At 48.3% G+C, this 27,899-nt stretch overlaps 2 protein-coding genes across 3 annotated transcripts in view; both read left to right on the top strand.

Annotated features, from left to right (window-relative positions):
• IRAK2 (interleukin 1 receptor associated kinase 2) overlaps nucleotides 1-4,687 on the top strand; it is a 60,803-nt gene extending 56,116 nt beyond the window's left edge. For both annotated transcript variants that reach the window (XM_073591741.1, XM_073591742.1), the window contains exons 13-14: nucleotides 482-872; nucleotides 2,925-4,687. In XM_073591741.1, the coding sequence (XP_073447842.1) occupies nucleotides 482-872; nucleotides 2,925-3,043 (510 nt within the window). In that variant the 3' untranslated portion in view covers nucleotides 3,044-4,687. The remainder of the gene's footprint in view (nucleotides 1-481; nucleotides 873-2,924) is intronic.
• Nucleotides 4,688-10,642: 5,955 nt separating this feature from the next.
• Nucleotides 10,643-27,899, top strand: part of TATDN2 (TatD DNase domain containing 2) — a 19,747-nt gene continuing 2,490 nt past the window's right edge. Inside the window, 3 exon segments of the mRNA XM_073591880.1 lie at nucleotides 10,643-10,840; nucleotides 19,870-20,213; nucleotides 24,591-25,478. Coding sequence (XP_073447981.1) covers nucleotides 19,875-20,213; nucleotides 24,591-25,478 — 1,227 coding nt within the window. The 5' untranslated portion in view covers nucleotides 10,643-10,840; nucleotides 19,870-19,874.

Genomic DNA, 27,899 nt, shown 5'->3' on the forward strand with positions numbered 1-27,899 from the left:
ACATTGGTGGTCAGTGAAGTGTCCCCTTACATTGGTGGTCAGTGTAGTGTCCTCTTACATTGGTGGTCAGTGTAGTGTCCCCTTACATTGGTGGTCAGTGTAGTGTCCTCTTACATTGGTGGTTAGTGAAGTGTCCCCTTACATTGGTGGTTAGTGAAGTGTCCCCTTACATTGATGGTTAGTGAAGTATCCCCTTACATTGGTGGTCAGTGTAGTGTCCTCTTACATTGGTGGTTAGTGAAGTGTCCCCTTACATTGATGGTTAGTGAAGTGTCCCCTTACATTGGTGGTCAGTGTAGTGTCCTCTTACATTGGTGGTTAGTGAAGTGTCCCCTTACATTGGTGGTTAGTGAAGTGTCCTCTTACATTGGTGGTCAGGGTAGTGTCCTCTTACATTGGTGGTCAGTGAAGTGTCCCCTTACATTGATGGTTAGTGTAGTGTCCCCCTACAACATTTTGATGTCTACCAACTCTCCGCCAGGTCACCGCCATGATGGAAAAAGCAGAAAACGACCTCAAGGCTCCTTTAAAAGAGTCCAGAGAAGAGATGTCCAGCATGAACGTCCCGGAGGAAAGTGACTTTGAGGAATCGTTGTCCCCATGCTGCGCACGAAGGGAGCCATCTTGTTGGAGCCTGCCCAAGACCAATGGAGCCCTGCACCGCATGAATGTGAGGACTGCGTGCGGCATGGAAGCCGGGGAGATGCCAGCAAGAAGCCCCTGTGAGCTTGATGAGTCAGGCAGCTACTTACTGTCCCCTGGGGGGATGTGGTATGATATGGGGGCTGAGCCACCATCATGCAATGCTCAACCGGGACCATCTGCCCGTGGACATGTCAGCAACCTGGACTTGCTGGAGCTGAAGAGCCCATGTGAGTGTCTAGATCCCGATCCTCCAATAGTCATTGCAATCTTCCTAGAGAGCGCGTGAACGCATGTGCGTGAAAATGCACGCAAGTACATTATTTATAGATAGATAGATAGATAGATAGATAGATAGATAGATAGATAGATAGATAGATAGATAGATAGATAGATAGATAATTATTATGAATAGAGATGTGCAATTCGTTTCATTCCAAATTAGTTTTTAACCGAAATTCGGAAATAACGAAAACCCGTTTAACTAATTTTTTCAAAAATTTGTAAATTCGTAAATAGGAACGGAAATCCGAAAATTCAAAAACCCAAAAATCCGAAATAAGAACAAACTAATTAATAATAATAATAATAACTATTACTAACTATTAAATTATAGGTATTGGAATTTCAAATTAAATTTTAAATTTGGCTGTTAGTGAACGTAACGAATACGAATTTATTCCGAAGTTACGAATTGTCCGAAATAACAAATGCCGCATCTAAATGAATGGAACGTAACAAAGTAAAAATAATAAATAATAATAATAATAAAAACTTTTTATTATTATTCATTTTGTTACGTTTCATTTGTTTAGATGCAGCATTCGTTATTTCGGATTACTCGTAACTTCGCATAAATTCGTATTCGTTACGTTCACTAACAGCCAAATTTAAAATTTAATTTGAAATTCCAATACCTATAATTTAATAGTTAGTTATTATTAGTTACCGTATTTATCGGCGTATAACACGCACTTTTTTCCCCTTAAAATCAGGGGAAAGTCGTGGGTGCGTGTTATACGCCGATCCCCGCTATCGCTATGTGAATGTCGGCAATCGCCGCCGACATTCACATAGCGAGTAGTTTCAAATATGGCGCCGCGGAGTTCGGAGGGACTCGGCGGTGCTGAACGAGCGCCGCCGAAATCACAGAGCCGAGATACACATAGTCGGGTGTATTCGACTCTTTCCGGCGCCGCTCACAGTCAAGCCCAGTCCCGCCATTGGACCTGTGTTATGTCCATCATAGGGCGGGACTGGGCGGGACTGTGAGCGGAGCCGGAAAGAGCCGAGAACCCTCGGCTATGTGTATCTCGGCGGCGTTCGTTCACTTCCGCTGGCGCCGAGTCACTCCGAACTCCGCGGCGCCATATTTAAAACTACTACCATGTGTATGGCGGCGGCGGCAGGAGGCATGGACACTGGGGACAAGGCTGCACTGGGGACAAGGCTGCACTGGGGACAAGGCTGCACTGGGGAAGGCTGCACTGGGGCAAGGCTGCACTGGGGCAAGGCTGCACTGACAAGGCTGCACTGGGGAAGGCTGCACTGACAAGGCTGCACTGACAAGGCTGCACTGGGGCAAAGCTGCACTGACAAGGCTGCACTGACACTGAAAAGGTTGCAATGACACTAACAAGGCTGCAGATGAACACTGATAACGCTGCATTGATGGGCATTTTAATGTAAGTTTCTTTTCCTTAAACTTCCCTCCTAAAAGTTTTTTTCCTTAAAATTCTCTCCTAAACTTGGGGTCCGTGTTATACGCCAGCGCGTGTTATATGCCGATAAATACGGTAGTTATTATTTTGGATTTTCGCATTTTTGAGTACCGCATCTAAACAAATGGAACATAACGAATTTGAATTTTTCTGAAGTTATGAATTTATTTGAAATAACAAATCTCCATCATAACGAATGACCCAAAAAATGGAAAAAAAAACAAAAACGAATGAAACAAAAACAAACAAATTTTTCAACAGTGCACATGTCTAATTATGAATTGATTTTATTATGAATGGGCTACCTTAACAAAACTCACATGACTTCCACTTCAAGTCCAATCCACCCAATGAGAGCTTTCTTTTGAATTCATAGAAGGAAAATATGGGGGGTGGAGAAGTAATGGGTGGGCGTGTCTTATTTCCAAAGTCAAAGAAGTCGAACTCTCAGTCATAAAGTAGTGGAACCCATTTTAGAGGGGCGCACGGTGGATGTATGATGCGGTGATACAGATGTGTCGGGAGCGTTTCTTACTAAAATATTCTTTTTTTTCTCCTTAGCGGAGAGCGATGACCAATCGTGGGGGATAGAGGTGAACATGGCCAAGATGAAGCTGATGAAGGAGATTGAGCTGTATGAACAGGACAGGGTGGACAGCTCAGTCCTGTTTACCAAATAGCCTGTGTGTTCACTGGGGACCGACGACACCAGGAATGGTGCAGACTGGAGATCCCAATAAGTTGCTCAGCAAAAATTCCTTTCACAGGAGTTTGTCTCCAGCGCAGATGGGCAGCCATTTTGTTGGAGACTGCCTCACCTCAACTACCTCAATAAAGACTACCTCTCAGGAACCAGGGGGAAAACAATTGGACCGACATTCAGCCAGTCCCTCACCATGACACTCAGCCTGACAATCACTGTGACGTTCACCCCGACACTCACCCCAACACTAACCCCGGCACTCACCCCGACACTTACCCCGACAGTTAGCCAGACACTCACCCCAACACTCAACCCAACACTCAGCCCGACACTCACCTTAACACTCAGCCAGACACTCACCTCAACACTCAGCCAGACACTCACCCCAACACTCAACCCAACACTCAGCCTGACACTCACCCCAACACTCAGCCCAACACTCAGCCCAACACTCACCTCAACACTCAGCCAGACACTCACCCCGACACTAACACCGACACTCAGCCCGACAGTTAGCCAGACACTCACCCCAACACTCAACCCAACACTCAACCCAACACTCAGCCTGACACTCACCCCAACACTCAGCACAACACTCAGCCCAACACTCACCTCAACACTCACCTCAACACTCAGCCAGACACTCACCCCGACACTAACACCGACACTCAGCCCGACAGTTAGCCATACACTCACCCCAACACTCAACCCAACACTCAACCCAACACTCAGCCCGACACTCACCCCAACACTCACCTTAACACTCAGCCCAACACTCACCTCAACACTCAGCCCGACACTCACCCCGACACTAACACCGACACTCAGCCCGACACTCACCCCGACAGTTAGCCAGACACCCACCCCAACACTCAACCCAACACTCAGCCCTACACTCACCCCAACACTCACCTTAACACTCAGCCCAACACTCACCTCAACACTCAGCCAGACACTCACCCCGACACTCACCCCGACACTAACACCGACACTCAGCCCGACACTCACCCCGACAGTTAGCCAGACACTCACCCCAACACTCAGCTAGACACTCAGCCCAACACTCAGCCCGACACTCAGCCCGACACTCAGCCCAACACTCACCTCAACACTCAGCCAGACACTCACCTCAACACTCAGCCAGACACTAACACCGACACTCACCCCAACACTCACCTCAACACTCCGCCAGACACTCACCTCAACACTCAGCCAGACACTCACCCCGACACTCACCCCGGCACTAACACCGACACTCACCCCAACACTCACCTCAACACTCAGCCAGACACTCACCTCAACACTCACCCCGACACTCACCCCGACACTCACCCCGACACTCACCCCGGCACTAACACCGACACTCAGCCCAACACTCAGCCAGACACTCACCCCAACACTCACCCCAACACTCAGCCAGACACTCACTCCAACACTGAGCCTAACACTCAGCCAGACACTCACCCCAACACTCAGCTAGATACTCACCCCAACACTCAGCCAGACACTCACTCCAACACTCAGCCAGACACTCACCCCAACACTCAGCTAGATACTCACCCCAACACTTAGCCTGACACTCACCCCAACACTTAGCCTGACACTCAGCCCAACACTCAGCCTGACACTCAGCCCAACACTCAGCCCAACACTCAGCCTGGCACTCACGGGGGCACTCAGCCCGACAGTCACCCCAACATTCAGCCCGACACTTACCCTGACACTCAGCCAAGTGAAGCAAAGCTTTTAGGGACAGTATCCAGCTTTGCATCCTAGGGGGCCCCTCCAAAAGAATGCCACAGCTTCAGTATTCAGAGAATGGTGTCAAACCGATGCATGCCGCAATGAGCGCCAGTTTTGATGCTTCTGGCCTGAAAACTTTTAAATATGTGCGGAGCCTAAACCAGCGAAGACTGGCGTTACTTTAAGAAAACTCTAATCTATTTAATCATTGTTTGTAAGATCCATAAATTAAAGAAATCCCAAAAAATTCTTCTGTATTCTTGTCACACAGGGACAAAGTGGGAAAGGGGAAAAAAAAAAAAACAAGAGAAGCTTCAGACGGAAGCTGCCTGGAAGAAAGGGCGGTGACCCTGAACTGGTTATAGATGACAGCTTCTATCTGAGGCTTCTCACCATAGGTGTGCGCACAGGGTGTACCAGGTGTGCCTGGGCACACTCTAATAATCCCATGTGGCGCAGATTCCCAGTTTAGACCCCTGATATTTCACCAAATCCCCCTAATGGGGCTCCTAAAAAAATAGTAATTAAAAAGAAAAAAAATGTTAAATTAAAATTGTACAAAAGAATAAAAAATAAAATAATAAAAATAAACACTACTGACCCCGTCCACTGCCCTATTGACACTGTCAGTATATATACACATGTGTGTATTTGAGCTTTGGGGTGCACACCTATGCTTCTCACTGAGATACCATTCTGGAAATCTTTTAATCCTGGGCACTAAGATAAAGGGCCCCGACTTTCCTGACTCCACCCCACCTGTCTGTGGCCCATAAACCAATCCAAAGGCTGGGGCTTTATGTACATGTTACATTGTCAGGGGGTGTGGCTCCAGGTCATTGTTACTTTGTCAGGGGGTGGGGCTTCAGGTACATGCATCATCAAGAAGTGGGGCTCCAGGTGCATACACTGCAAGGGGTGGGGCTTCATGTACACGCAGTGTCAGGCGGTGGGGCTACAGTTAATTTTTACATTGTTATGGTGGGGTGGGGCTTCAAGTACAGGCAGGGTCTGGGTAGTGGGGCTCCATGTACATGCACTGTCAGGGGGAGGGGCTTCAAGTACAGGCAGTGTCTGGGGGTGGGGCTCAAGGTTCATGCAGTGTTAGGGGGTGGGACATCATGTATATGCACTGTCAGGGGGTGGAGCTCCAGTACATACACTGTCAGGGGGTGGAGCTCTAGGTTCATGCACTGTCAGGGGGCGGAGCTCAAGGCACATGCACTGTCAGGGGTGGAGCTCCATGTTCATGCACTCTCTGGGGCGGAGCTCAAGGCACATGCACTGTCAGGGGATGGAGCTCCAGGTACATGCACTGTCAAGGGATGGATGTCCAGGTTCATGCACTGTCAGGGGGTGGAGCTCCATGTTCATGCACTGTCAGGGGGTAAAGCTCCAGGTACATGCAGTAGTGTATTTAGGTTTTGTGCTGCCCTAGGCCTGACTAAACTCGTGCACCCCTAATTTAAATATGACCCACTCCTTCCTGTCAAGGCCACACCCCTTGCTGTTTAAGACCCGCCCTGATATTTTCGAGTGGGGACACTAGTTTTGAGGGCCGGCGGGGGGGGGAGGGGGGCAATGGATTCCCTTAATTTGCATATATTTCCTCTCCCTTCCTGTGTGGCTATGGGGCAGGAAGTGAAGGGAAATCTCTGCAATGGGACAGGGATGGTAAAAAATAAACTGACAGGGGCTATAACCCTCCCTTACTCTTTCCAAAATGAAAAAAAAAAGTGTTGCCTATAGTTCTACTTTAAGCACAAATTTCTGATAATTTTATGGAGAGGACTAAGAAGATATAACCATGCCAATGGTGCAGCAGAAAACATATAGCACAGTGAGGAAGGTTTGTGGTTCAGGATGATAGGACAGTCAAAATTAGAAGTGGAATGCAGTGCAGTGCGGCCGCTTTATGGGGGCGCTAGACTTATTTGCCTCTCAGCCCAGTCCACCCCATAAGACTGTCACTACACTAACAGCGCAAGCCGACGGGGACTCTTTCTGTGCTGCCCCCTTGCAAAGTGCTGCCCTAGGCCTGGGCCTTGTCTGCCTAGGCCAGGATACAGCGTTGGGTACATGCACTGTCAAGGGATGGATGTCCAGGTTCATGCACTGTCAGGGGATGGAGCTCCATGTTCATGCACTGTCAGGGGGTAAAGCTCCAGGTTCATGCACTTTCAAGGGGTGGGGCTCCAGGTTCATGCACTGTCAGGGAGTGGAGCTCCAGGTACATACACTGTGATGGGGCGGAGCTCCAGGTTCATGCGCTGTCAGGGGGCGGAGCTCAAGGTACATGCACTGTCAGGGGGTGGAGCTCCAGGTTCATGCACTGTCAGGGGATGGAGCTCCATGTTCATGCACTGTCAGAGGGTAAAGCTCCAGGTACATGCACTGTCAGGGGGTGGAGCTCCAGGTACATGCACTGTCAGGGGGTGGAGCTCCAGGTACATGCACTGTCAAGGGATGGATCTCCAGGTTCATGCACTGTCAAGAGGTGGAGCTCCAGGTTCATGCAATGTCAGGGGGTGGCGCTCCAGGTACATGCACTGTCAAGGGCTGGAGCTCCATGTTCATGTACTGTCAGGGGGTGGGGCTCCAGGTTCATGCACTTTCAGGGGGTGGGGCTTCAGGTTCATGCACTGTCAGGGAGTGGAGCTCCAGGTACATACACTGTGATGGGGCGGAGCTCCAGGTTCATGCTCTGTCAGGGGGCGGAGCTCAAGGTACATGCACTGTCAGGGGGTGGAGCTCCAGGTTCATGCACTGTCAGGGGGTGGAGCTCCAGGTACATGCACTGTCAGGGGGTGGCGCTCCAGGTACATGCACTGTCAAGGGCTGGAGCTCCATGTTCATGTACTGTCAGGGGGTGGAGCTCCAGGTTCATGCACTGTCAGGGGATGGAGCTCCATGTTTATGCACTGTCAGGGGGTGAAGCTCCAGGTACATGCACTTTCAGGGGGTGGGGCTCCAGGTTCATGCACTGTCAGGGGGCAGAGCTCAAGATACATGCACTGTCAGGGGGTGGGGGTGGGGCTCCATGTTCATGCACTGTCAGGGGGTGGAGCTCCAGGTACATACACTGTGATGGGGCGGAGCTCCAGGTTCATGCGCTGTCAGGGGGCGGAGCTCAAGGTACATGAACTGTCAGGGGGTGGAGCTCCAGGTACATGCACTGTCAGGGGGTGGAGCTCCAGGTTCATGCACTGTCAGGGGGTGGGGCTCCAGGTTCTTGCACTGTCAGGGGGCAGAGCTCAAGATACATGCACTGTCAGGGGGTGGGGGTGGGGCTCCATGTTCATGCACTGTCAGGGGTTGGAGCTCCAGGTACATGCATTTCAGGGGGTGGGGCTCCAGGTATGTGCACTGTCAGGGGGTGGAGCTTCAGGTTTGTGCACTGTCAGGGGGTGGGGCTCCAGGTTTGTGCACTGTCAGGGGGTGGGGCTCCAGGTACGTGCACTGTCAAGGGTCTGAGCTCCAGGTATATGCACTGTCAGGGGGTGGAGCTCCAGGTACGTGCACTGTCAGGGGGTGGGGCTCCAGGTACATGCACTGTCAGGGGGTTGGGCTCCAGGTATATGCACTGTCAGGGGGTAGAGCTCCAGGTATATGCACTGTCAGGGGTGGAGCTCCAGGTACATGCACTGTCAGGGGGTGGGGCTCCAGGTACGTGCACTGTCAGGGGGTTGGGCTCCAGGTACATGCACTGTTAGGGGGTGGGGCTCCATGTTCATGCACTGTCAGGGGGTGGAGCTCCAGGTACATGCACTGTCAGGGGGTGGGGCTCCAGGTACATGCATTGTCAGGGGGTTGAGCTTCAGGTTTGTGCACTGTCAGGGGGCAGAGCTCAAGGTACATGCACTGTCAGCGAGTGGGGCTCCAGATTTGTGCACTGTCAGGGGGTGGAGCTCCAGGTACGTGCACTGTCAGGGGGTGGAGCTCCAGGTACGTGCACTGTCAGGGGGTGGGGCTCCAGGTACGTGCACTGTCAGGGGGTGGAGCTCCAGGTACATGCACTGTCAGGGGGTGGAGCTCCAGGTACGTGCACTGTCAGGGGGTGGGGCTCCATGTTCATGCACTGTCAGGGGGTGGGGCTCCATGTTCGTGCACTGTCAGGGGGTGGAGCTCCAGGTACATGCACTTTCAGGGGGGTTGAGCTTCAGGTTTGTGCACTGTCAGGGGGCAGAGCTCAAGGTACATGCACTGTCAGCGGGTGGGGCTCCAGATTTGTGCACTGTCAGGGGGTGGAGCTCCAGGTACGTGCACTGTCAGGGGGTTGGGCTCCAGGTACGTGCACTGTCAGGGGGTGGGGCTCCAGGTACGTGCACTGTCAGCTGGTGGGGCTCCAGGTTTGTGCACTGTCAGGGGGTGGGGCTCCAGGTACGTGCACTGTCAGGGGGTGGAGCTCCAGGTACGTGCACTGTCAGGGGGTGGGGCTCCAGGTACGTGCACTGTCAGGGGGTGGAGCTCCAGGTACGTGCACTGTCAGGGGGTGGAGCTCCGGGAATGTGCACTGTCAGGGGGTTGGGCTCCGGGTACGTGCACTGCTAGGGGGTGTGGCTCCGGGTACATGCAGTCAGGGGGTGGGGCTTCGGGAACATGCACTGTCAGGGGGTGGAGCTCCGGGTACTTGCACTGTCAGGGGGTGGGACTCCGGGTACATGTACTGTCAGGGGGTGGGGCTCCAGGTATATGCACTGTCAGGGGGTGGAGCTCCAGGTACATGCACTGTCAGGGGGTGGGGCTCCAGGTACGTGCACTGTCAGGGGGTTGGGCTCCAGGTACGTGCACTGTTAGGGGGTGGGGCTCCATGTTCATGCACTGTCAGGGGGTGGAGCTCCAGGTACATGCACTGTCAGGGGGTGGAGCTCCAGGTACGTGCACTGTCAGGGGGTGGGGCTCCATGTTCGTGCACTGTCAGGGGGTGGAGCTCCAGGTACATGCACTTTCAGGGGGTGGGGCTCCAGGTACATGCATTGTCAGGGGGTTGAGCTTCAGGTTTGTGCACTGTCAGGGGGCAGAGCTCAAGGTACATGCACTGTCAGCGAGTGGGGCTCCAGATTTGTGCACTGTCAGGGGGTGGAGCTCCAGGTACGTGCACTGTCAGGGGGTGGAGCTCCAGGTACGTGCACTGTCAGGGGGTGGGGCTCCAGGTACGTGCACTGTCAGGGGGTGGAGCTCCAGGTACGTGCACTGTCAGGGGGTGGAGCTCCAGGTACGTGCACTGTCAGGGGGTGGGGCTCCAGGTACGTGCACTGTCAGGGGGTGGAGCTCCGGGTACGTGCACTGTTAGGTGGTGTGGCTTTGGGTACATGCAGTCAGGGGGTGGGGCTCCGGGAACATGCAGTCAGGGGGTGGGGCTCCGGGAACATGCACTGTCAGGGGGTGGAGTTCCGGGTACTTGCACTGTCAGGGGGTGGAGCTCTGGGTACATGCAGTCAGGGGGTGGGGCTCCGGGAACATGCACTGTCAGGGGGTGGAGTTCCGGGTACTTGCACTGTCAGGGGGTGGAGTTCCGGGTACTTGCACTGTCAGGGGGTGGGGCTCCGGGTACATGCATTGTCAGGGGGTGGAGCTCCAGGTATATGCACTGTCAGGGGGTGGAGCTCCGGGTACTTGCACTATCAGGGAGTTGGGCTCCAGGTACATGCACTGTTAGGGGGTGGGGCTCCAGGTATATGAACTGTCAGGGGGTGGAGCTCCAGGAATATGCAGTGTCAGGGGGCGGGGCTTTGGCTGACGGTAGATAACCTGGCTAAGGGGCTGTTTCTCTAGGACATGTGACTATAGGGGGCGTGGCTCCACATGGTTTCAGCTCGTCCCTCGGCAGCCAATCAGAGCGCGGCCTTCAGTTCCAGCGCCACAAGACCGCGTGCCATGGGTAGACGGGGTGACTGTCCAATCATCGTGTGACAGGGGGCGGGGCCGCGCTGCGATCTGGCCTATCGGCTGTGCAGAGCAGCGGAAGGTGCAGTGAGGAGTCCGGGGAGCTGAGCAGTGAATGTCTCCAATCAGCAGAGAGCAGCCTGAGGTAACCGGGGGGCCCCGGGGGAACTACAAGTACCGGCATGTCCTGACACCCCCATATTACCCCCTGGAGTCACCATGACTAGCAAATACCCAGATATTACCCCCCTGGGGGCACCACGACTACCAAATACCCCGATATTACCCCCTGGGGGCACCACGACTACCAAATACCCCGATATTACCACCCTGGGGGCACCACGACTACCAAATACCCAGATATTACCACCCTGGGGGCACCACGACTACCAAATACCCCCATATTACCCCCTGGGGGCACCACGACTACCAAATACCCAGATATTACCACCCTGGGGGCACCACGACTACCAAATACCCCCATATTACCCCCTGGGGGCACCACGACTACCAAATACCCAGATATTACCACCCTGGGGGCACCACGACTACCAAATACCCCCATATTACCCCCTGGGGGCACCACGACTACCAAATACCCAGATATTACCACCCTGGGGGCACCACGACTACCAAATACCCAGATATTACCACCCTGGGGGCACCACGACTACCAAATACCCAGATATTACCACCCTGGGGGCACCATGACTACCTGATATTACCACCCTAAGGGGAACCACAAGTCTCAGCATGACTCCTCTGTGTAGAGTGTAATACATAAGCACCCTGAACGTTGTGGATCTTCGTCAGCCAGAGAGCTCCAAGTGTCAGCTCAGTGGGCGAGGGGTGCCCACATCACCACCAATAAAAGGGGAACTCTCTAGGTGTTCCAGTGGGGGACACCAATCAGCCCCTTGCGATGGCTATAAAGTAAAAAAAATAAGTATTAAAAAAGTTTAATAAAGTCAATGAAAACGCAAAGACAATGCAATGCAAACATGCACGTTGGGTGTCGCTGAGGTGAGATGAATATTTCTAGGACCACAATTCATGGTTATCACTAAACTGATGTGGGGGCTTTAATGCATCTCCTATGGACAGTTTTTAAGATACCGTTGTCTTCTTTTTTTTATGCCCAGTTTTTTAGGCTCAACGTGTTTGGTATCTCTTTATTTGATGCAAATTTGTCTTTTATATTTTATCAAAAAAAATTGGGCAATAGGTTGTTTTTCTGTGCGCTAAAATTAACAAGCCATGGAAGGATTTACCCCCTTAATGACCAGGCCATTTTTTTTTTTTTTGTTTTGCGATACGGCACTGCGTCACTTTAACTGACAATTGCGCTGTCGTGCGACGCTATACCCAAACAAAATTTATCTTTTATTTTTTTTTACCCCCCACAAATAGTTTTCTTTTGGTGGTATTTGATCACCTCTGCGTTAAAATTTTTTCGCGCTGTAAACAAAAAAAGAGCAACAATTTTGAAAAAAAAACTTTTTTTTTTTTTTTTTTGCTATAATATCCCCTAATCCCCCCCCCCCCCAAAAAAAAAGGCTTCATCAGTTTAGGCCAATGCCAATATATATTCTACATATTTTTGGTAAAAAAAAAAAAAAGTCGCAATAAGCCTATATTGATTGGTTTGTGCAAAAGTTATAGTGTCTACAAACTATGTGATAGATTTATGGCATTTTTATTACTAGTAATGGTGGCGATCAGCCATTTTTAGCGGGACTGCAACAATGCGGCAGACAGATCGGACACTTTTGGGACCAGTGACGTTATTACAGCGATCAGTGCTATAAAAATAGCTACTTATTACGATATAAATGTCACTGGCGGAGAAGGGGTTAACACTAGGGGGCGATCAAGGGGTTAAGTGTGTCCCTAGGGAGGTGTTTCTAACTGGGGGGGGACTGACTGGAGGAGGAGGAGAGAGATCGCTGTTCCCGATCACTAGGAACAGACGATCTCTCTCTACTCCCCTGACAGAACGGGGACCTGTTTTGTTTACGTTGACAGATCCCCCCCCCCATTCTGGCTCTTTGAGGAGCGATCGCAGGTGGCCGGCGGATATCGCGGCGGCTCCGGTGACGTGGGTGCGCCTGCTATAGCTGTTGAAGGGACCGCCTTTATTTGTGCAGCCGAGCCAACCTGCCGCAGTATAACTGCGGCGGCTGGCCGGCAATCGGTTAAAGTGCGGAATTAAGGGGAAGAAAAAAAACCCCACTAACCTTCATACACACCTGTGTGGATGCATCGGTCTGATGCTGAATCTGTCCCCCGTCGCCTCTAAGACTGAATGATCACATGATCGCTCAGTTCTCCCCCTCTGCTCTGACCAGAGAGGTGTGGCTGTCGGTCACCAGCTCTGCGCTCTGCCCCTCCAGCGCTCAGTGGGGAGAGGAGGAGGGGGGGTGGGAGCGACCGGCTCAGGCTCGCTGAGAAGCGGTCCGGCATCTAGGCGCAATCGTCGGACGCTGCATTCCTGTTTAAATCTCATGCAACTCTTTGCAGTTCAATTGGCGCCCATTCATTTTTGTATGGACGTAAATCGCACCACAAAAGTGGAAACGCCTTCCGGACTGTTTTCTCTGGTGTGACCTGGCCAATACATCTAGATCCCACCTTTCCTCTGAAGTCAGATCCTCATTCGGATCGCGCTTTAGAGGCGACTGATGGGCGGCGAGGAGGATTTGTGACTCCTCATCGCCTGTTTTATCCCCAGCGCTATCACTATGTGCATTGTGTGCGCTTGCAGCACTTCCCCCTTTGACCTGAATGCATTGATTGCATTACATGGCAGGTAGATTTCACTGTAGCATGTAAACTCCCCTGTCCACTGCAGCTTGGGGGGGGGGGGTGTGGCAAAAATGAGACTCAACCGTGCATTTTTACCACTCCCCCAACCGCACGTCTAAATGAGGCCAAATCGTGGTTGTAATGCTCTGCAGGCTTCGATGCAAAAAAAAAAAAAAAATTTATTTTTATTAAATGGGTGTGTATAGCATAGGAAAAACACATATAAAGAGAGATAAAGATGCTGCACACCCCAAATGATATATAATGGGAAAGGGGTTTTTAAGCAGCGAGGTAAATAAATGGTAGGTAAATTAGAAAAATTATTCTTTATTTCATGAATAATGGGTGTGTCTGTATTACAATAAAAGGCGGAGTTTGCCTTTTTTTTAAAGCTCATTTTCATTTACAAAACATTCATTTTATTATTTGTGGCCAAATTTTCAAGAAATGGCCCCCGGCTGTGAAGGGGTTAAACCTGCTGTGTAAATCAATATAAACAGGCACCCCCCCCCCCAAATCTAAGCACAGAGCGCCACTTCTCTTCCTGACCTATTAATAGAAGAATAAAATGCAGCGGAGCGACTTCCAGGGGTTTCCTGGGGAGAAATAGAAAGTAAAAGGATTGCTGAGCCAAGCAAGTGATATCTGTAGAGCAAAGTTTCACTCTCCCCTCCCCCTCCCGCCCCCCTCGTCCACCATGTGATAGGAACCCAGAGCCGGACACAGAGCAGAATACTGCATTACAGCAAGGCCTGGGGACAGCCCCTCACTACTTGGTGCCCTGCGATGGTGAGTAGGGAGGCAGCAGAGCTTACAGTCTGAGGGGGGAAAAAAAAAAAAATGTTTTGAGTCCTCTGCTTATTCAACCTTCAAGGCAGCAATTGAGATTGTTCAATGCATGGAGCCGGGCAGGAGAGGTGCAGCTCCTGTGCAGATAACGCACAGCACTGAGAACACGTCCCTCTTATCGGGGTGCAGATTATGGATTCTGTTGAGTTTCAGGTAATCACCCGGCTCCGCTTAGCATCCAAGGCTCCCCGTCTCCAATATACATGGAACATTTATTATTGTTTGCACCAGATAACATTTTCTCAGTTGTGGACATTATCTTGCAGCACACAGCATACTGTTCTAGAGGAAGGCATCTTGCAGCACACAGCATACTGTTCTAGAGGAAGGTATTTTGCAGAACACACAGCGGACTTTCTTAGGGGGGGAAGCTCATGCGATACCTTGCCGCAAACACCTCCTAGGGGGGATGATCTCTTGCAGCACACAGCAGATTTCTTAAGGGGGGGGGGAGATATCTGCAGCAGACTTAGTAGGGGGAGCTTATGTCTCCCTGCACAGTATACTTCCTGGGGATGGATTGATATCTTGCTGAACACAGCAGACTTTCTAGGGGAAGGTATCTTGCTGCACACAGCAGACTTTCTAGGGGAAGGTATCTTGCTGCACACAGCAGACTTTCTAGGGGAAGGTATCTTGCTGCACACAGCAGACTTTCTAGGGGAAGGTATCTTGCTGCACACAGCAGACTTTCTAGGGGAAGGTATCTTGCTGCACACAGCAGACTTTCTAGGGGAAGGTATCTTGCTGCACACAGCAGACTTTCTAGGGGAAGGTATCTTGCAGCACACAGCAGACTTTCTAGGGGAAGGTATCTTGCAGCACACAGCAGACTTTTCTAGGGGAAGGTATCTTGCAGCACACAGCAGACTTTTCTAGGGGAAGGTATCTTGCAGCACACAGCAGACTTTTCTAGGGGAAAGGTAACAGCTTGCAGCACACAGCAGACTTTTCTAGGGGAAAGGTAACAGCTTGCAGCACACAGCAGACTTTTCTAGGGGAAAGGTAACAGCTTGCAGCACACAGCAGACTTTTCTAGGGGAAGGTATCTTGCAGCACACAGCAGACTTTTCTAGGGGAAGGTAACATCTTGCAGCACACAGCAGACTTTTCTAGGGGAAGGTAACATCTTGCAGCACACAGCAGACTTTTCTAGGGGAAGGTAACATCTTGCAGCACACAGCTGACTTTTCTAGGGCAAGATAAAATCTTGCAGAACACACAGCGGACTTTCTTGGGGGGGGGGAATCTCGGTCGATACCTTGCCGCAAACAACACCTAGGGGGGATGATATCTTGCAGCACACAGCAGATTTCCTAAGGGGGGAGGGGGAGATATCTGCAGCACACAGCGGACTTAGTAGGGGGAGTTGATATCGCCCTGCACAGTATACTTCCTGAGGATGGATTGCTATCTTGCTGCACACAGCAGACTTTCTAGGGGAAGATATCTTGCAGCCCGCAGTGGACTTCCCGGGAGAGGGTGATATCAGCAGACTTTTTTGGAGCGGGAGAGAGACACACTTGCAGGACACATTCCACATAGTATGGGTGTGAAGTATCTTGCAGGACACACAGCAGACTTTCTTGAGGGGGGGGTTCTAGCAATACCCTGTTGCAAACACAAACAGACACTTCCTATGGGGGTTGATGTCTTGCATCATACAGCAGATTTCCTAGGGGGAGTTGATATCTTGCTGCACACAGCTGCCTTTTTTTGGAGAAAGGTTAATATTTTACATCAAACAGCAGGCTTCCTAAGAGGGGGGTGGGGTTGATATTTTGCAACACAGTAGTTGATATCTTGCTGGTCATAGAAAACTTCTTGGGGCAGATTAAACTTTTTGCTGCACACAGTGGTCTTTCTTGTGGAAGGGAGTGAGTATCTTGCAGAACACACAGCAGACTTTCCGAAGGGTTAATATTATGCATCAAACAGCAGACTTCCTGGGGGGTGTGACATTTTGCAACACACAATGGACTTCCTGGTGGTTTAATATCTTGCTGCACACAATGGCCTTTTCTAAAGGGGAAGCAACTTTCAGGACACACAGCAGATTTTCTTGGAGGAGGGTTAGTAATTTTCAGCAAACAGCAGACTTCCTAAGGGAGGGTTGATATTTTGCAATACACACTGGACTTCCGGCCGGAGTTTTCTTGCAGCACACAGCAGACTTGATATCTTGCTGTTCAGACTTCCTAGGGCAGTGATGGCGAACCTTGGCACCCCAGATGTTTTGGAACTACATTTCCCATGATGCTCAACTACACTGCAGAGTGCATGAGCATCATGGGAAATGTAGTTCCAAAACATCTGTGGTGCCAAGGTTCGCCATCACTGTCCTAGGGGAAGGATTCCTTTCTTCTGGGGGGGATGTTTCTTGCAGGACACACAGCGGACTTCCTGTTGTTGCTGGACACCGCAGTCAGCCTGGGCTTAGATGTGGTTAGATCTTCTGTTGGGCTTTTATTGCACTTTCTGTGAGACAGGACATGAGGGAAAATCTCACAAATGAGGACAAACAGCCATAAAATGAAATTTGGTGGAATTCTCCAGCATCAGCCAAAAACTTAAGGTGAACTCCAGCTTCACCCCGCACCGGAGCAACACTGCACCATTTATACAGGGGAAAAAAATGTGTATGTGTACCCTTTTTTATTTATTTTTTTTTTCCCCCCGGTGATCTCCTGGTTGCTTGAGATCAGGGGACCCTCTTCTTCTTCCTCCAGCTATGGGCAGGTCTAGATTGCTGAAGAGACCAGTTCCACGCCTTTACATGGAGCCTCTCTTTGCAGCATTCCTCTGTGAGCCGGTGTGATGACACGCCTCCTAAGGGGAGGGCCCATGACAGCCTGGGCATTCAGGAAGAAGGTTGATTGACACTGGGCATCCAAACCAATCAATAAACTGTAAGCTCTTCTGAGCAGGGCCCTCTTAATCCTATTGTATTGTATTATAACTGTATTGTCTCCCTTTTATATTGTAAAGCGCTGCGTAAACTGCTGGCGCTATATAAATCCTGAATAATAATAATAATAATAATAAACGCTTATTGCAATTTTTTTTTTTTTAACCAAAAATATGTAGAAGAATACGTATCGGCCTAAACTGAGGAAGAAAAGTGTTTTTAATTATTTTTTGGGGATATTTATAATAGAAAAAGTAAAAAATGTGTTTTTTTTTTTTGTTTTTTTTTCAAAATTGTCGCTATTTTTTTGTTTATGGCGCAAAAAAAATAAAAACGGCAGAGTTGATCAAATACCACCAAAAGAAAGCTCTATTTGTGGGAAAAAAAGGACATCAATTTTGTTTGGGAGCCACGTCGCACGACCGCGCAATTGTCAGTTAAAGCGACGCAGTGCCGAATCGCAAAAAGTGCTCTGGTCAGGAAGGGGCTAAATTCTTCCGGGGCTGAAGTGGTTAACCAATCAGCTTCTAACTTCAGCTTATTCAATTAAAGTGATTGTAAAGGTGTTTTTTTTTTTTTTTTTTTCCTATAAAAATAAAAAACATGTTAGACTTACCTGCTCTGTTGCAGTGGATTTGCACAGAGCAGCCCAGATCCTTCTCTTATCGGCTCCTCCTCTTCTGTGATCCTGGCCCCTCCCTTCTGTTCAGTGCCCCCCCCCCCCACGGCAAGCACCGTGCTATGGGGGCACCCAAGCCAAGTCACAGCTCCCTGTGTCCATTCATAAACCGAGCCCTGACCTGGCCAGCCCCCTCTCTCCCCTAATTGGCTAGCTGACTTTGACAGAAGCGGAAGCCAAGGGTGCCGCTGCTGTGTCTCAGCCAATCGGGAAGGAGAATCTCGGATGGCTGAGACACTTGTGGACAGACAGGGACCTCAGCTAAGTGTGTGTGTGTGTGTGGGGGGGGGGGGGTGCTGCTGCACACAGAAGGCTTTTTATCTTAATGCATTAAGATAAAAAAAAACTTCTGCCTTTACAACCACTGTAAGCTCTGACAATAAACCCTGGAAGCTGATTGGTTACTATGCAGAGCTGCACAAGATTCTGTGCGCACCAGTTTTAGTAAATAGCCCCCTTTATGTAATTGAACCGGTAAGAGTGGCAAACAAACAAACAAGTCCAAAGGGGGGTGTGTGTGTGTGTGTGTGTTTGTTTTTTTTTTTTTTTTTTTTTTTTAATAAATCAACCAGTAATAAATAATAAAAAATATTTAAAATTCAATGTAATTCTATTTATATAATGTATTAATATCACAATAAACATATTTATATAATTTAACCCCTTCCCGCCGAAGGTCTCCTGGCTTTTTAAGGGTCCTAAAAGCCAGAAGGCAGAGGCGGGCATTCAAGTCATGTGACTGCTGTGATTGGCGGTCACATGATCGGAAAGCTCCTGATCACTAGTGTCCATTGGGAGCTTTCCAGTACCCACCGGCTACCATGCAGGCAGTGCGCTCTCAGCACGGTAAATTGTTTTAACGGGGCCGAATATATGTGGCTGCTCAGCGCTAAGGGGTTAATTTTATATAATCCATATATTATATAAATGTAATATTCATGATAAATCAAATACTAGTTCAACCAGCAAAGTACAAAGTCTGGCCAACACGTTTCAGGGGACATCCCTCTTCATCAAGGCTGTAAACAAGAACATTAATACTAAAATAACAAATGTAAACAAAGACAAATAAACAACATACAAAGAAATCTTAAAAAAAAAAAAAAAAACTTCCTGTTTCTCTGACCCCTCTTTAGGACAGGAAGTGAGAGTGAATCTCAGTGGGGTCACAGAGAGCAATAAAACAGCGTAGTTCTATCCCTTCCACACTCCATTCAAATCGGAAAGAAATGCTTTATCTGAAGTTGGCTTTTTAAGCCCGGGTTCACACCTATGCGAATTAGATGCGGCTTACACCGCATCTAATTCGCAGGACATTTTAAAATACATTCATATGAATGTATCTGGTTCACATATGTGCGTTGCATTCGCACTGCGCATTGCACAAAAAAACGTGTGCGTTTTTTGGGCATTGCGGTGCGAACTACAAGCCTATTATCTCCTATGGGAACGCATCTGATTTGCAGATGCATTGCGTTCTGAACAAGGATTTTCTCTTTCTCCTCACTACAACTCCCCCTCTCCCCCCCCCTCCCTGCTCTCTAATCCTGAGCAAAAACGCAATGAATCCGTTGAACAGGAGATTGTTATCTCCCCAGTGAAACCTGAGCTTCAATTCGCACCGCACATGTGTGAAACCAGGCTAAATGTTTGTTTTGGGTGGACTGACCCTTTTTATTGCTTTGCAAAACTCAACAAGACACTCAACAAGTGTCTGTGTTGCCGCCATTAATCAGTCAGGAATATTGTTTTTGAGCTTTGTTCACATTTCACCCATGCCTTGCCCAATTGTTGCAGGTACCTCTCAGACAATACCTTGGCAATACATGGTATGGATGGCCACCCATAGGCCTCGTACTGCAGCAGAAGATCCAGCTGTGAGATCTGAAGGTCGGTGACCCACGTGCTTTCTTAATTTTTCTTCTCTCCCCAGGCACTATGGCTGATCGGAGTGGTTCGCGGAAGCATAGATGGTCGAGTCCACCAGAAATGTCTCCAAGTAAATACTTGAGAGGCCTGGATTCAAAACTCCCGAGAGGGGCCCATCGCAGCAGAGAGCGAGACCCTGATGGCCCCAGCCCGCCGAGGGAGAGGCAAGTCAGGGTCTACCCCTATGAGAGTACGCCGAAACGCACTCTGGATCACCGACTTGGCAGCAATTCCACAGAGAGCGCACCGAGCAGAGGCCACCGACGGACTATCAGCTTGGACTTCCACAGATCTGACCGAGCGGAGCCATCAACACCTACTTCTAGGGCTTCGGTGTCACTAACAGAGGTAAGACCATCCATTGACCACAATGTAAGGGGGCAGCATCTCGCTGACCTCCAAAGTAAGGGGGTCACTCTATCCAATGGGGAGTCTAATTCTACTGTATTGACAGTTATGGGTATTCAAGAACTATCGGTGGTGAGGCCCGATCACTCTAAGGTGCTACAACCCAAAGCTACTTTTTCTCAGACAGGTTTCCACCAGAGGTTCCCCAAGCGGTGAGCAGTGGCAGACTGACCTCCCACCTGCAGTGACTGTAATTTAAGGGGGCAGCGTCTCTCTCTGACATCCAACATAAGGGGTCACTCCTACACAGATCACCATTGTAACGGGGCTTTTCTCCATTGACCATCAATACAAAGGGACATTTTCTATTGACCACCAATATAAGGGTAAGAAGGTCTCCTTTTAGCTGCACATCTATACAATTCCATGGGTCGATGGTTTGTGGCAACCTCAGTCTGAACTCCCATCAGACCATGCTCCAACGCGTTTCGCTTTGCCCCTTGGAGCTTAATCATGGGGGAAACACCACCAATATAAGGGGTCACCCCTGCACAGATCAGCATTGTAAAGGAGCTATTCCCCATTGACAATCAATGAGAAGGGACGTTTTTTCTATTGACCACCAATATAATGGGTCACTCCGACACAGATTAGCAGCATTATAAAGCAGTGTTTCTCCACTGATTATCAATGCGAATGGACCTTTTTTCCATTGACCACCAATCTAAAGGGTCACTTTTTACATTGATCACCAACGTAAAGGGTCTTTTCTTCCTCAACCATCAGTGTGAGGGGGGCATTTTTTTTAATTGCCCACCAATGTAAGTGGTCACTTCTACACTGGTGGTTAGGGGGAGCTGGCAGATGGGCTTTAAAAAGTACTAGTGTTTGGTTTCAGTATTTGTCTGGTTGTAGTCTTAAAGCGTAACTAAATCCAAGAACAAAAATTTATAGTATTGCAGCTTACCGGTGCTATGATGTTGTGGCTGCATTAGTTTTCTATTTTTATACTTTTTTTTTTTTTTTCCCCCCTTTATTTCAACATGCCAATCTTGCCATTAATTCACTTCCTGTCCAGGAGTGACATCCTTACTGAGCAACAATTGTCACCCGAGGGCAGGGAGTGTGTTAGGACTCCATAACTCTGTTAGAACTAAACTACTGTGCAAAAGTTTTGGGCAGGTGTGGAAAAAAAAATGCTATAAATGAAGAATGCTTTCAGAAATAGAAGTGTTTAATAGTCAATTGATAAAAATAAACAAAGTGGAAAATAAATGAAGAGAAGAGAAATCCAAATTTGGTGTGACCCCCCTTTGCCTTCAAACCAGCATCAGTGCTTCTAGGTTTTTGGTTTAGGTTTTTGCACATGGTTTTTGAAGGAACTCAGCAGGTAGGTTGCTCCAAACATCTTGGAGAACTAAGCACAGATCTTCTGTGGATGTGGGCTGCCTCAAATCCTTCTGTCTCTTCATGTAATCGCAGACAGACTCCATGATGTTGAGATCAGGGCTCTGTGGGGACCAAACCATCACTTCTTTTTGTTCTTCTTTACACTGAAGATGTGTTTTATTTTTTTTGTTTTTTTTATTATTTATTCATTTTTTATTTTTACAGAAAAGATTTTTTATTGAACAATTCAGCATATGCAGCAAAGGGTATTCTTGAAATTACAATACAGATTACTATCAATAGTAATAATGTGTACAAGAGGTACAGTATCCTGTGGTTTATCACATGACCCTATTTCAAAGGAAAACTTTAACTCAAAGTACAACAATCTGCCAGTTAGAATGTCAGCATTCATTAACCCTCGCCCAATTGCAAACAAATATCCGGTGAGAGGTAATAGAACCTCCATCGGGGGGGGGGGGGACAGAAACAGGAGAGACTTATGCCGTGAGGCCAATGTAATGGATGGAGAGGATTCACTCAGAAAAAAGGAGAGGAATAGTGTACACTCAAGGAGGGCAACCCCTCTACACCCATCAGCCACAGGCATCTATCCATGTAGGCCACACTTTGTCAAATTTGCCCAGACATTGCCTGCTCTCATAGGTGAGTCAATATAGGGGTAGTACTGAATTTCTGTCAGGAGTAGGTGGCTCAACCGATTTCCATTTTAGAAGTATCTCCCTTCTGGCATAGAACAGAGAAAAGGTTATACATAGCAACATATCTGTCTCCCTCGACCTCCACCAGGTAACCCAGCAGGAGCACCAGAGGGTCAAGGGGTAACTGGGCGTCACTCATTTAACCTGAGTCAAACTCCGTCACTCATTTAACCTGAGTCAAACTCCCCCCCCCCCCCAGTATGGCCAGCGCTTGGGACAGGACCAGACCATGTGCCAGAACGTCCCCGCCTCAGTCTTGCATCTATGGCAGGATGGGTCAAGGTGGGGGGTATATACTGGCCATTCTATGCGGGGTGTAGTATGCCCTGTGGAGGAACTTAAGCTGGATGAACCTGTCTTTGGATGCTATCATAGACGGTATAAAAGTAGAGATGCACTCCTCCCACCCCTCTTCACCCAGGGCCGGAATATCCATTCTCCATTCATCCAAAGATCGGGTGGGTTTGGTGTCGTAAGCCACTGTCAGGTATAAATACAAAATGGATAGGGGCTTCCCCCATCACGCTGGAGATCAGCAGGCGCTCAATGGAGTCAGACTCGAGGATTATCAATCCTGTGAATTGGGGCCCCAACTGCATGTCTCAGTTGCCAATACCTAAATGCAAAAGAGCTAGGTAGTGTATATAAGCGTCTTGGTTCCTGAAAAGGCATAATCCCACCTTCCAATATAATATGTTTCAGGGTGGTGATCCCTCTCTTTGCCCACAGAAAAGGATGCAGAATGTTGTATAAATGAGGCATCCTTGTGTTTCCCCAGAGTGGTGTATGTGGGGATACATGAAGAGGCTTCTGGTATACTACCCTAGCGTCCTGCCATATCTGTATTGTGGTCCTCATGGGGATGGTGAGGGCTGAAGATAGTTCTTAAATACATTGCCTGTATGTTTGGGGCCAGTCACACGCCTCCCTGATGGTATGGTATGATGAAGTATCTGCCTGTATTTCTTAATATTGAGACCACCATTGATCCTAACCAAATCTCCAACTCCATTTGCAGAAACGCAGCCCCAAATATGCAAGGAACCTCCACTATGCTTCACTGTTGGCTGCAGACACTCACTATCGCCAACAAACTGTCTCCCGCTACAGCCAGATATTTCGCATTTTGACTCATCAGTTCAGAGCACCTGCTGCCATTTTTCTGCACCCCAGTTCATATGTTTTCCTGCATAGTTGAGTTGCTTAGCCTTGTTTCCACGTCGAATGTTTGGCTTTGTGTCTGCAATTCTTCCATGAAGACCACTTCTGGCCAGACTTCTCAGGACAGTAGGTGAGTGGGGGGAGGGTACCTAGGTCCCACTGGTTTTCACCAGTTCTGTGCTGATGGCATTGATGGTCATCTTCTGATGTGGAAGGGAAGTAAGCATGATGTGTCTTTCATCTGCTGCATTAAGTTTCTTTGGCCGACCACTGCGTCTACAGCCCTCAACGTTGTTTGTTTGAGCTTCTTCAAAAGAGCTTGAACAGGACATCATGAACCCTCAGTCTGCTTTGAAATCTTTGCCTCGGAGAGACCTTGCTGATGCAGTATATCTACCTTGTGTCTTGTTGCTGTGCTCAGTCTTGCCATGTTGTATGACCTGTGACATGAAACTGTCTTCCACAACCTCACCTTAGTAGCAGAGTTTGGCTGTTCCTCGCCCAGTTTTAAGCCTCCTACGCAGTTTGTTCTGTTTTTAGTTAATGACTGTTTCAACCTACATATGAAATTGATGATCACATTAGCACCTGTTTGGTATATTTTAATTAATCATACACCTGACTCCAATCCTACAAAATCCCTGACTTTGTACAAGTGTAAAAACTGATGCTGGTTTGAAGCCAAAGGGTGGTCACACCAAATATTTGATTTAGACCAGGGATATGCAATTGGCGGACCTCCAGCTGTTGCAAAACTACAACTCCCATCATGCCTCTGGATGTCATGCTTGTGGCTGTCAGTCTTGCTATGCCTCTTGGGACTTGTAGTTCTGCAACAGCTGGAGGTCCGCTAATTGCATATCCCTGATTTAGACCTTTCTTCTGTTCACTCGCTTTGCATTTTGTAAATTGATAAAAAAAATAAACAATTCAAATATATCATTCTGAAAGCATTCTTACTTTACAGCATTTCTTCACACCTGCCTAAAACTTTTGCACAGTACTGTACATATCACCTTCCTGTCTTTATAACAGATTGCTTTTAACAATTCAGCTTGTTTCCTGAATCCTGTTTGCAGGGTGATCGCCAAATCGTGATGGGTGAGAACACCAAACAAAATCTGAGGATTTACAGAGGTCCCGGGCACAAAGGCCCAATGCTCCGTCCTTGTTGTTTAAGAGGGCATTCAGCGACATAGGAGTTTCCGCAAGAGGGAGAAGATCACTGGATAGCCAGTTGACAAGTCAGCCGGTAGTGGAAAGGATGGGTAGGTTCCAGCGGCGGGAGTCAGAGGATTTAGACTTGTCATACAGGACAAATACCCCCGAGAGCGAGATTGAGGAAGAGAATTCGTCATGGAGGTCGGAGAGTGCCGGTCACCCAAGCTGGTTGGGACGAACCATCACAAGGGCGGTTCCTAATGAAGAACTGGAAGTCCGTAAAGGAAAGTCCAGGCGTTCAGAGCCATTACCCAGGACAGAGACCCCCAAGAAAGAAATTGTGGAAGAGAAATCAACCTGGAGGTCGGAGAGGAAAGATCACCCAATCCGGATAAGGCGAACTGTCTCAAGAGTGATTCTTAAAGAAGAACCTGAGGCCCACAAAGAGAAACCGGGGGACCGTAAAGAGAAACTGGAGGTTCATGAAGAGAAACCAAAGGTCCGCAAAGAGGGAATGGTGGTTCATGAAGAGAAACCAAAGGTCCGCAAAGAGAGAATGGAGGTTCATGAAGAGAAACCAAAGGTCCGCAAAGAGAGAATGGAGGTTCATGAAGAGAAACCAAAGGTCCGCAAAGAGAGAATGGAGGTTCATGAAGAGAAACCAAAGGTCCGCAAAGAGAGAATGGAGGTTGATGAAGAAAAACCAAAGGTCCGTAAAGAGGGAACAAAGGTTCATGAAGATAAACCAACGGACCGCAAAAAGAAACCAGAGACCTCAGTGGGCACTCCGCGACTTGTGTTCTTGTATGAATCTGATAAAGAATCTGATGCAGTGAGTACAAGAATTTTATACACATATGCCAGTACTTGCGGTAACGCCACAGATGACCTGTGGGTCCAAATATTCAATATATCTCCAGCCTTGAAAGGGTTAGTCTTTAATAGCACCACAATCTCGCTGCTCTCGTAACCAGCGGCACTAGAAAACAAACAAAGGTAGAGAAGAGTGCACAGGCTCTGGTGCAACACCCTTTGTTTTATGATTAGAAACTAGATAAAAATGCACTCACAAGAAAATATGAATCGTAGCTCATCCCCTCTCCCCACCACGCTACTATGGTATGGTGTACCCTGGACTTGATAACCACTTGCCGACCAGGCTTTTTCTGGCACTTTTTTGTTTACAAGTTTAAAATCAGTATCTTTTTTGCTAGAAAAAAAATTGTAACCCCCTAACGTATATAATTTTTTTTTTTTTTTTTTTGCAGAGACTCTAGAGAATAAAATGGCAATTGTTGTGATTTTTTTTTTTATGTCGCACGGTATTTGTTTACCGGTTTTTCATACACATTTCTTTTGGATAAACTACACTTTTAATGAATTAAAACAAAATGCAACAGTGGCCCAATAATTTTTTTTTTTTGGTATAATGTGAAAGATGTTATGCTGAGTAAACAGATATCTAACATGTCACGCTTTAAAGTTGCACACGCTTATGGAATGGCAACAAACTACGGATAAATCTCCATAGGCGACGATTGAAACGCCTTTATGGGTTACCTATTTGGAGTTACAGAGAGGAGGTCTAGCGCAAGGATTATTGCGCTCGTGCTAACGTTCGTGACGATACCTCACATGTGTGGTTCAAATAGCGTTTACATATGTGTGCGCAATTTACATTTGCATTTGCTTCTGCACGCATGGAGGGATGGGGCGCTTTACTTTTTTCTTTTGATTCTTTTTATTCTTATGCCACAGAATGTAAACATCCCTTGTAATAGAAATAAGGATGACAGGTCCTGTTTATGGAAAGATCTGGGGTCAAAAAGACCCCAAATCTCCTCTTTAACTTTTTTTTAAAGGCTAAGTTCACCTTTGTTCAAACTTTAGGTAATTGTTCCGTCAGATTAGGCGACCCATCAAAACTTGTGACGTCCTGTTCCTTCACGGCCGTCTTGGTACACCCCGTACTCAGCCACAGAAAGCCTACAGTCTGAAGTCGCCAAGCGGACATCTTTTTTACACCCACCGAAATCTTGCATTTCACATTTTTACCACTAAACTGAGCTTGTATAGTTAAATACTAGTATTTAGAAGTCCGTGACACTGTTTTGATGTTGAATTTTAAAAGCCGCGGTCTTCTGACAGATCAGCAAAAGTGTGAGATCAGCAGGCTTGCTGCTGCTTTTAAAATTCAAAATCAAAACAGTGTCGCGGATTTTTAAATGCTGTATTTAACAATATAAGCTCAGTTTAGTTGTAAAAATGTGAAATGCAATATTTCGGTGGGTGTAAAAAAGTATCTGCTTAGTGTGGCTGAGTGCGGGGTGTACCAAGATGGCCGTGACGAAACTTTCCTTCCGTTACGAAATCTGACGGTCGCCTAATCTGACAGAACACCTGCATGATCTACCCTCAGCTGGTGTCACGACCTGTGTCACTTCCTGTGTCACGACCTATAGTCTGACCAGGAATTAAGGCAGAAGTAATCGAGCAGTGTGTTACACAGCTATAAAGAGGGTGAGGTAAGTATGTGTAGAATTAATGGAAAGCTGTTTTATTTTTGCAAAAGAAGTGCATTAATGCTATATTGGTATACGGGATCTGGAAGAAAAAAAAAAAAGGTTAACTTTGCCTTTTTAAAAGATCCAGAAAAATAAACTTTCTCCCAGCCTGGATTGGAAGTGATGTTATGATGTCTCTTCAGTCCTCCAAGGCCATAGAGTCAATCAAAGAGTGTTACTCTTTGATCGCCTATGGGAGCAGACGGCCGCACCGTCGGATTGTTTCTCGGGTGAACCAGCGGAAACGGTAAGCCAGGGAAACACCCGTGAGCAAAGCAAGCAGTGGGGGGGGGGGGGGAGACATCCCCTCCTCCTTCCGCTTCGGAAACTGTTCCAGCGGCTCATGAGCCGCTCTGACCACTTTCATGAAAGAGCCAGCCGCCTGCTGGAAAAAACAATACCGGGATTATGGCTGACTTGCAGACTGCAACGTATTGCGGTTGGCAAGTGGATAAAGGAGGCCACGCCCTCTGAAACATGTTGTAGTAGCAACAGTTCAAGCACCCCATCAGCAGCAAGCTGCGTGCATTACGTGACACCCCCCCCCCCAAAGCACGTTTTTCCTGTGCATATGAACTGTCAGCGTGCAAGTGATCAAGCACGGCGTTGACTGCATTTGATCCAGGACTGCTGCTATATCCACACTGTCAGCAGCATCTCCTATCAAGGACAGTGGAAGGACTTTAGTG

Source organism: Aquarana catesbeiana, linkage group LG07 (genome assembly GCF_042186555.1).
Source record: "Aquarana catesbeiana isolate 2022-GZ linkage group LG07, ASM4218655v1, whole genome shotgun sequence".
Lineage (NCBI taxonomy): Eukaryota > Metazoa > Chordata > Amphibia > Anura > Ranidae > Aquarana > Aquarana catesbeiana.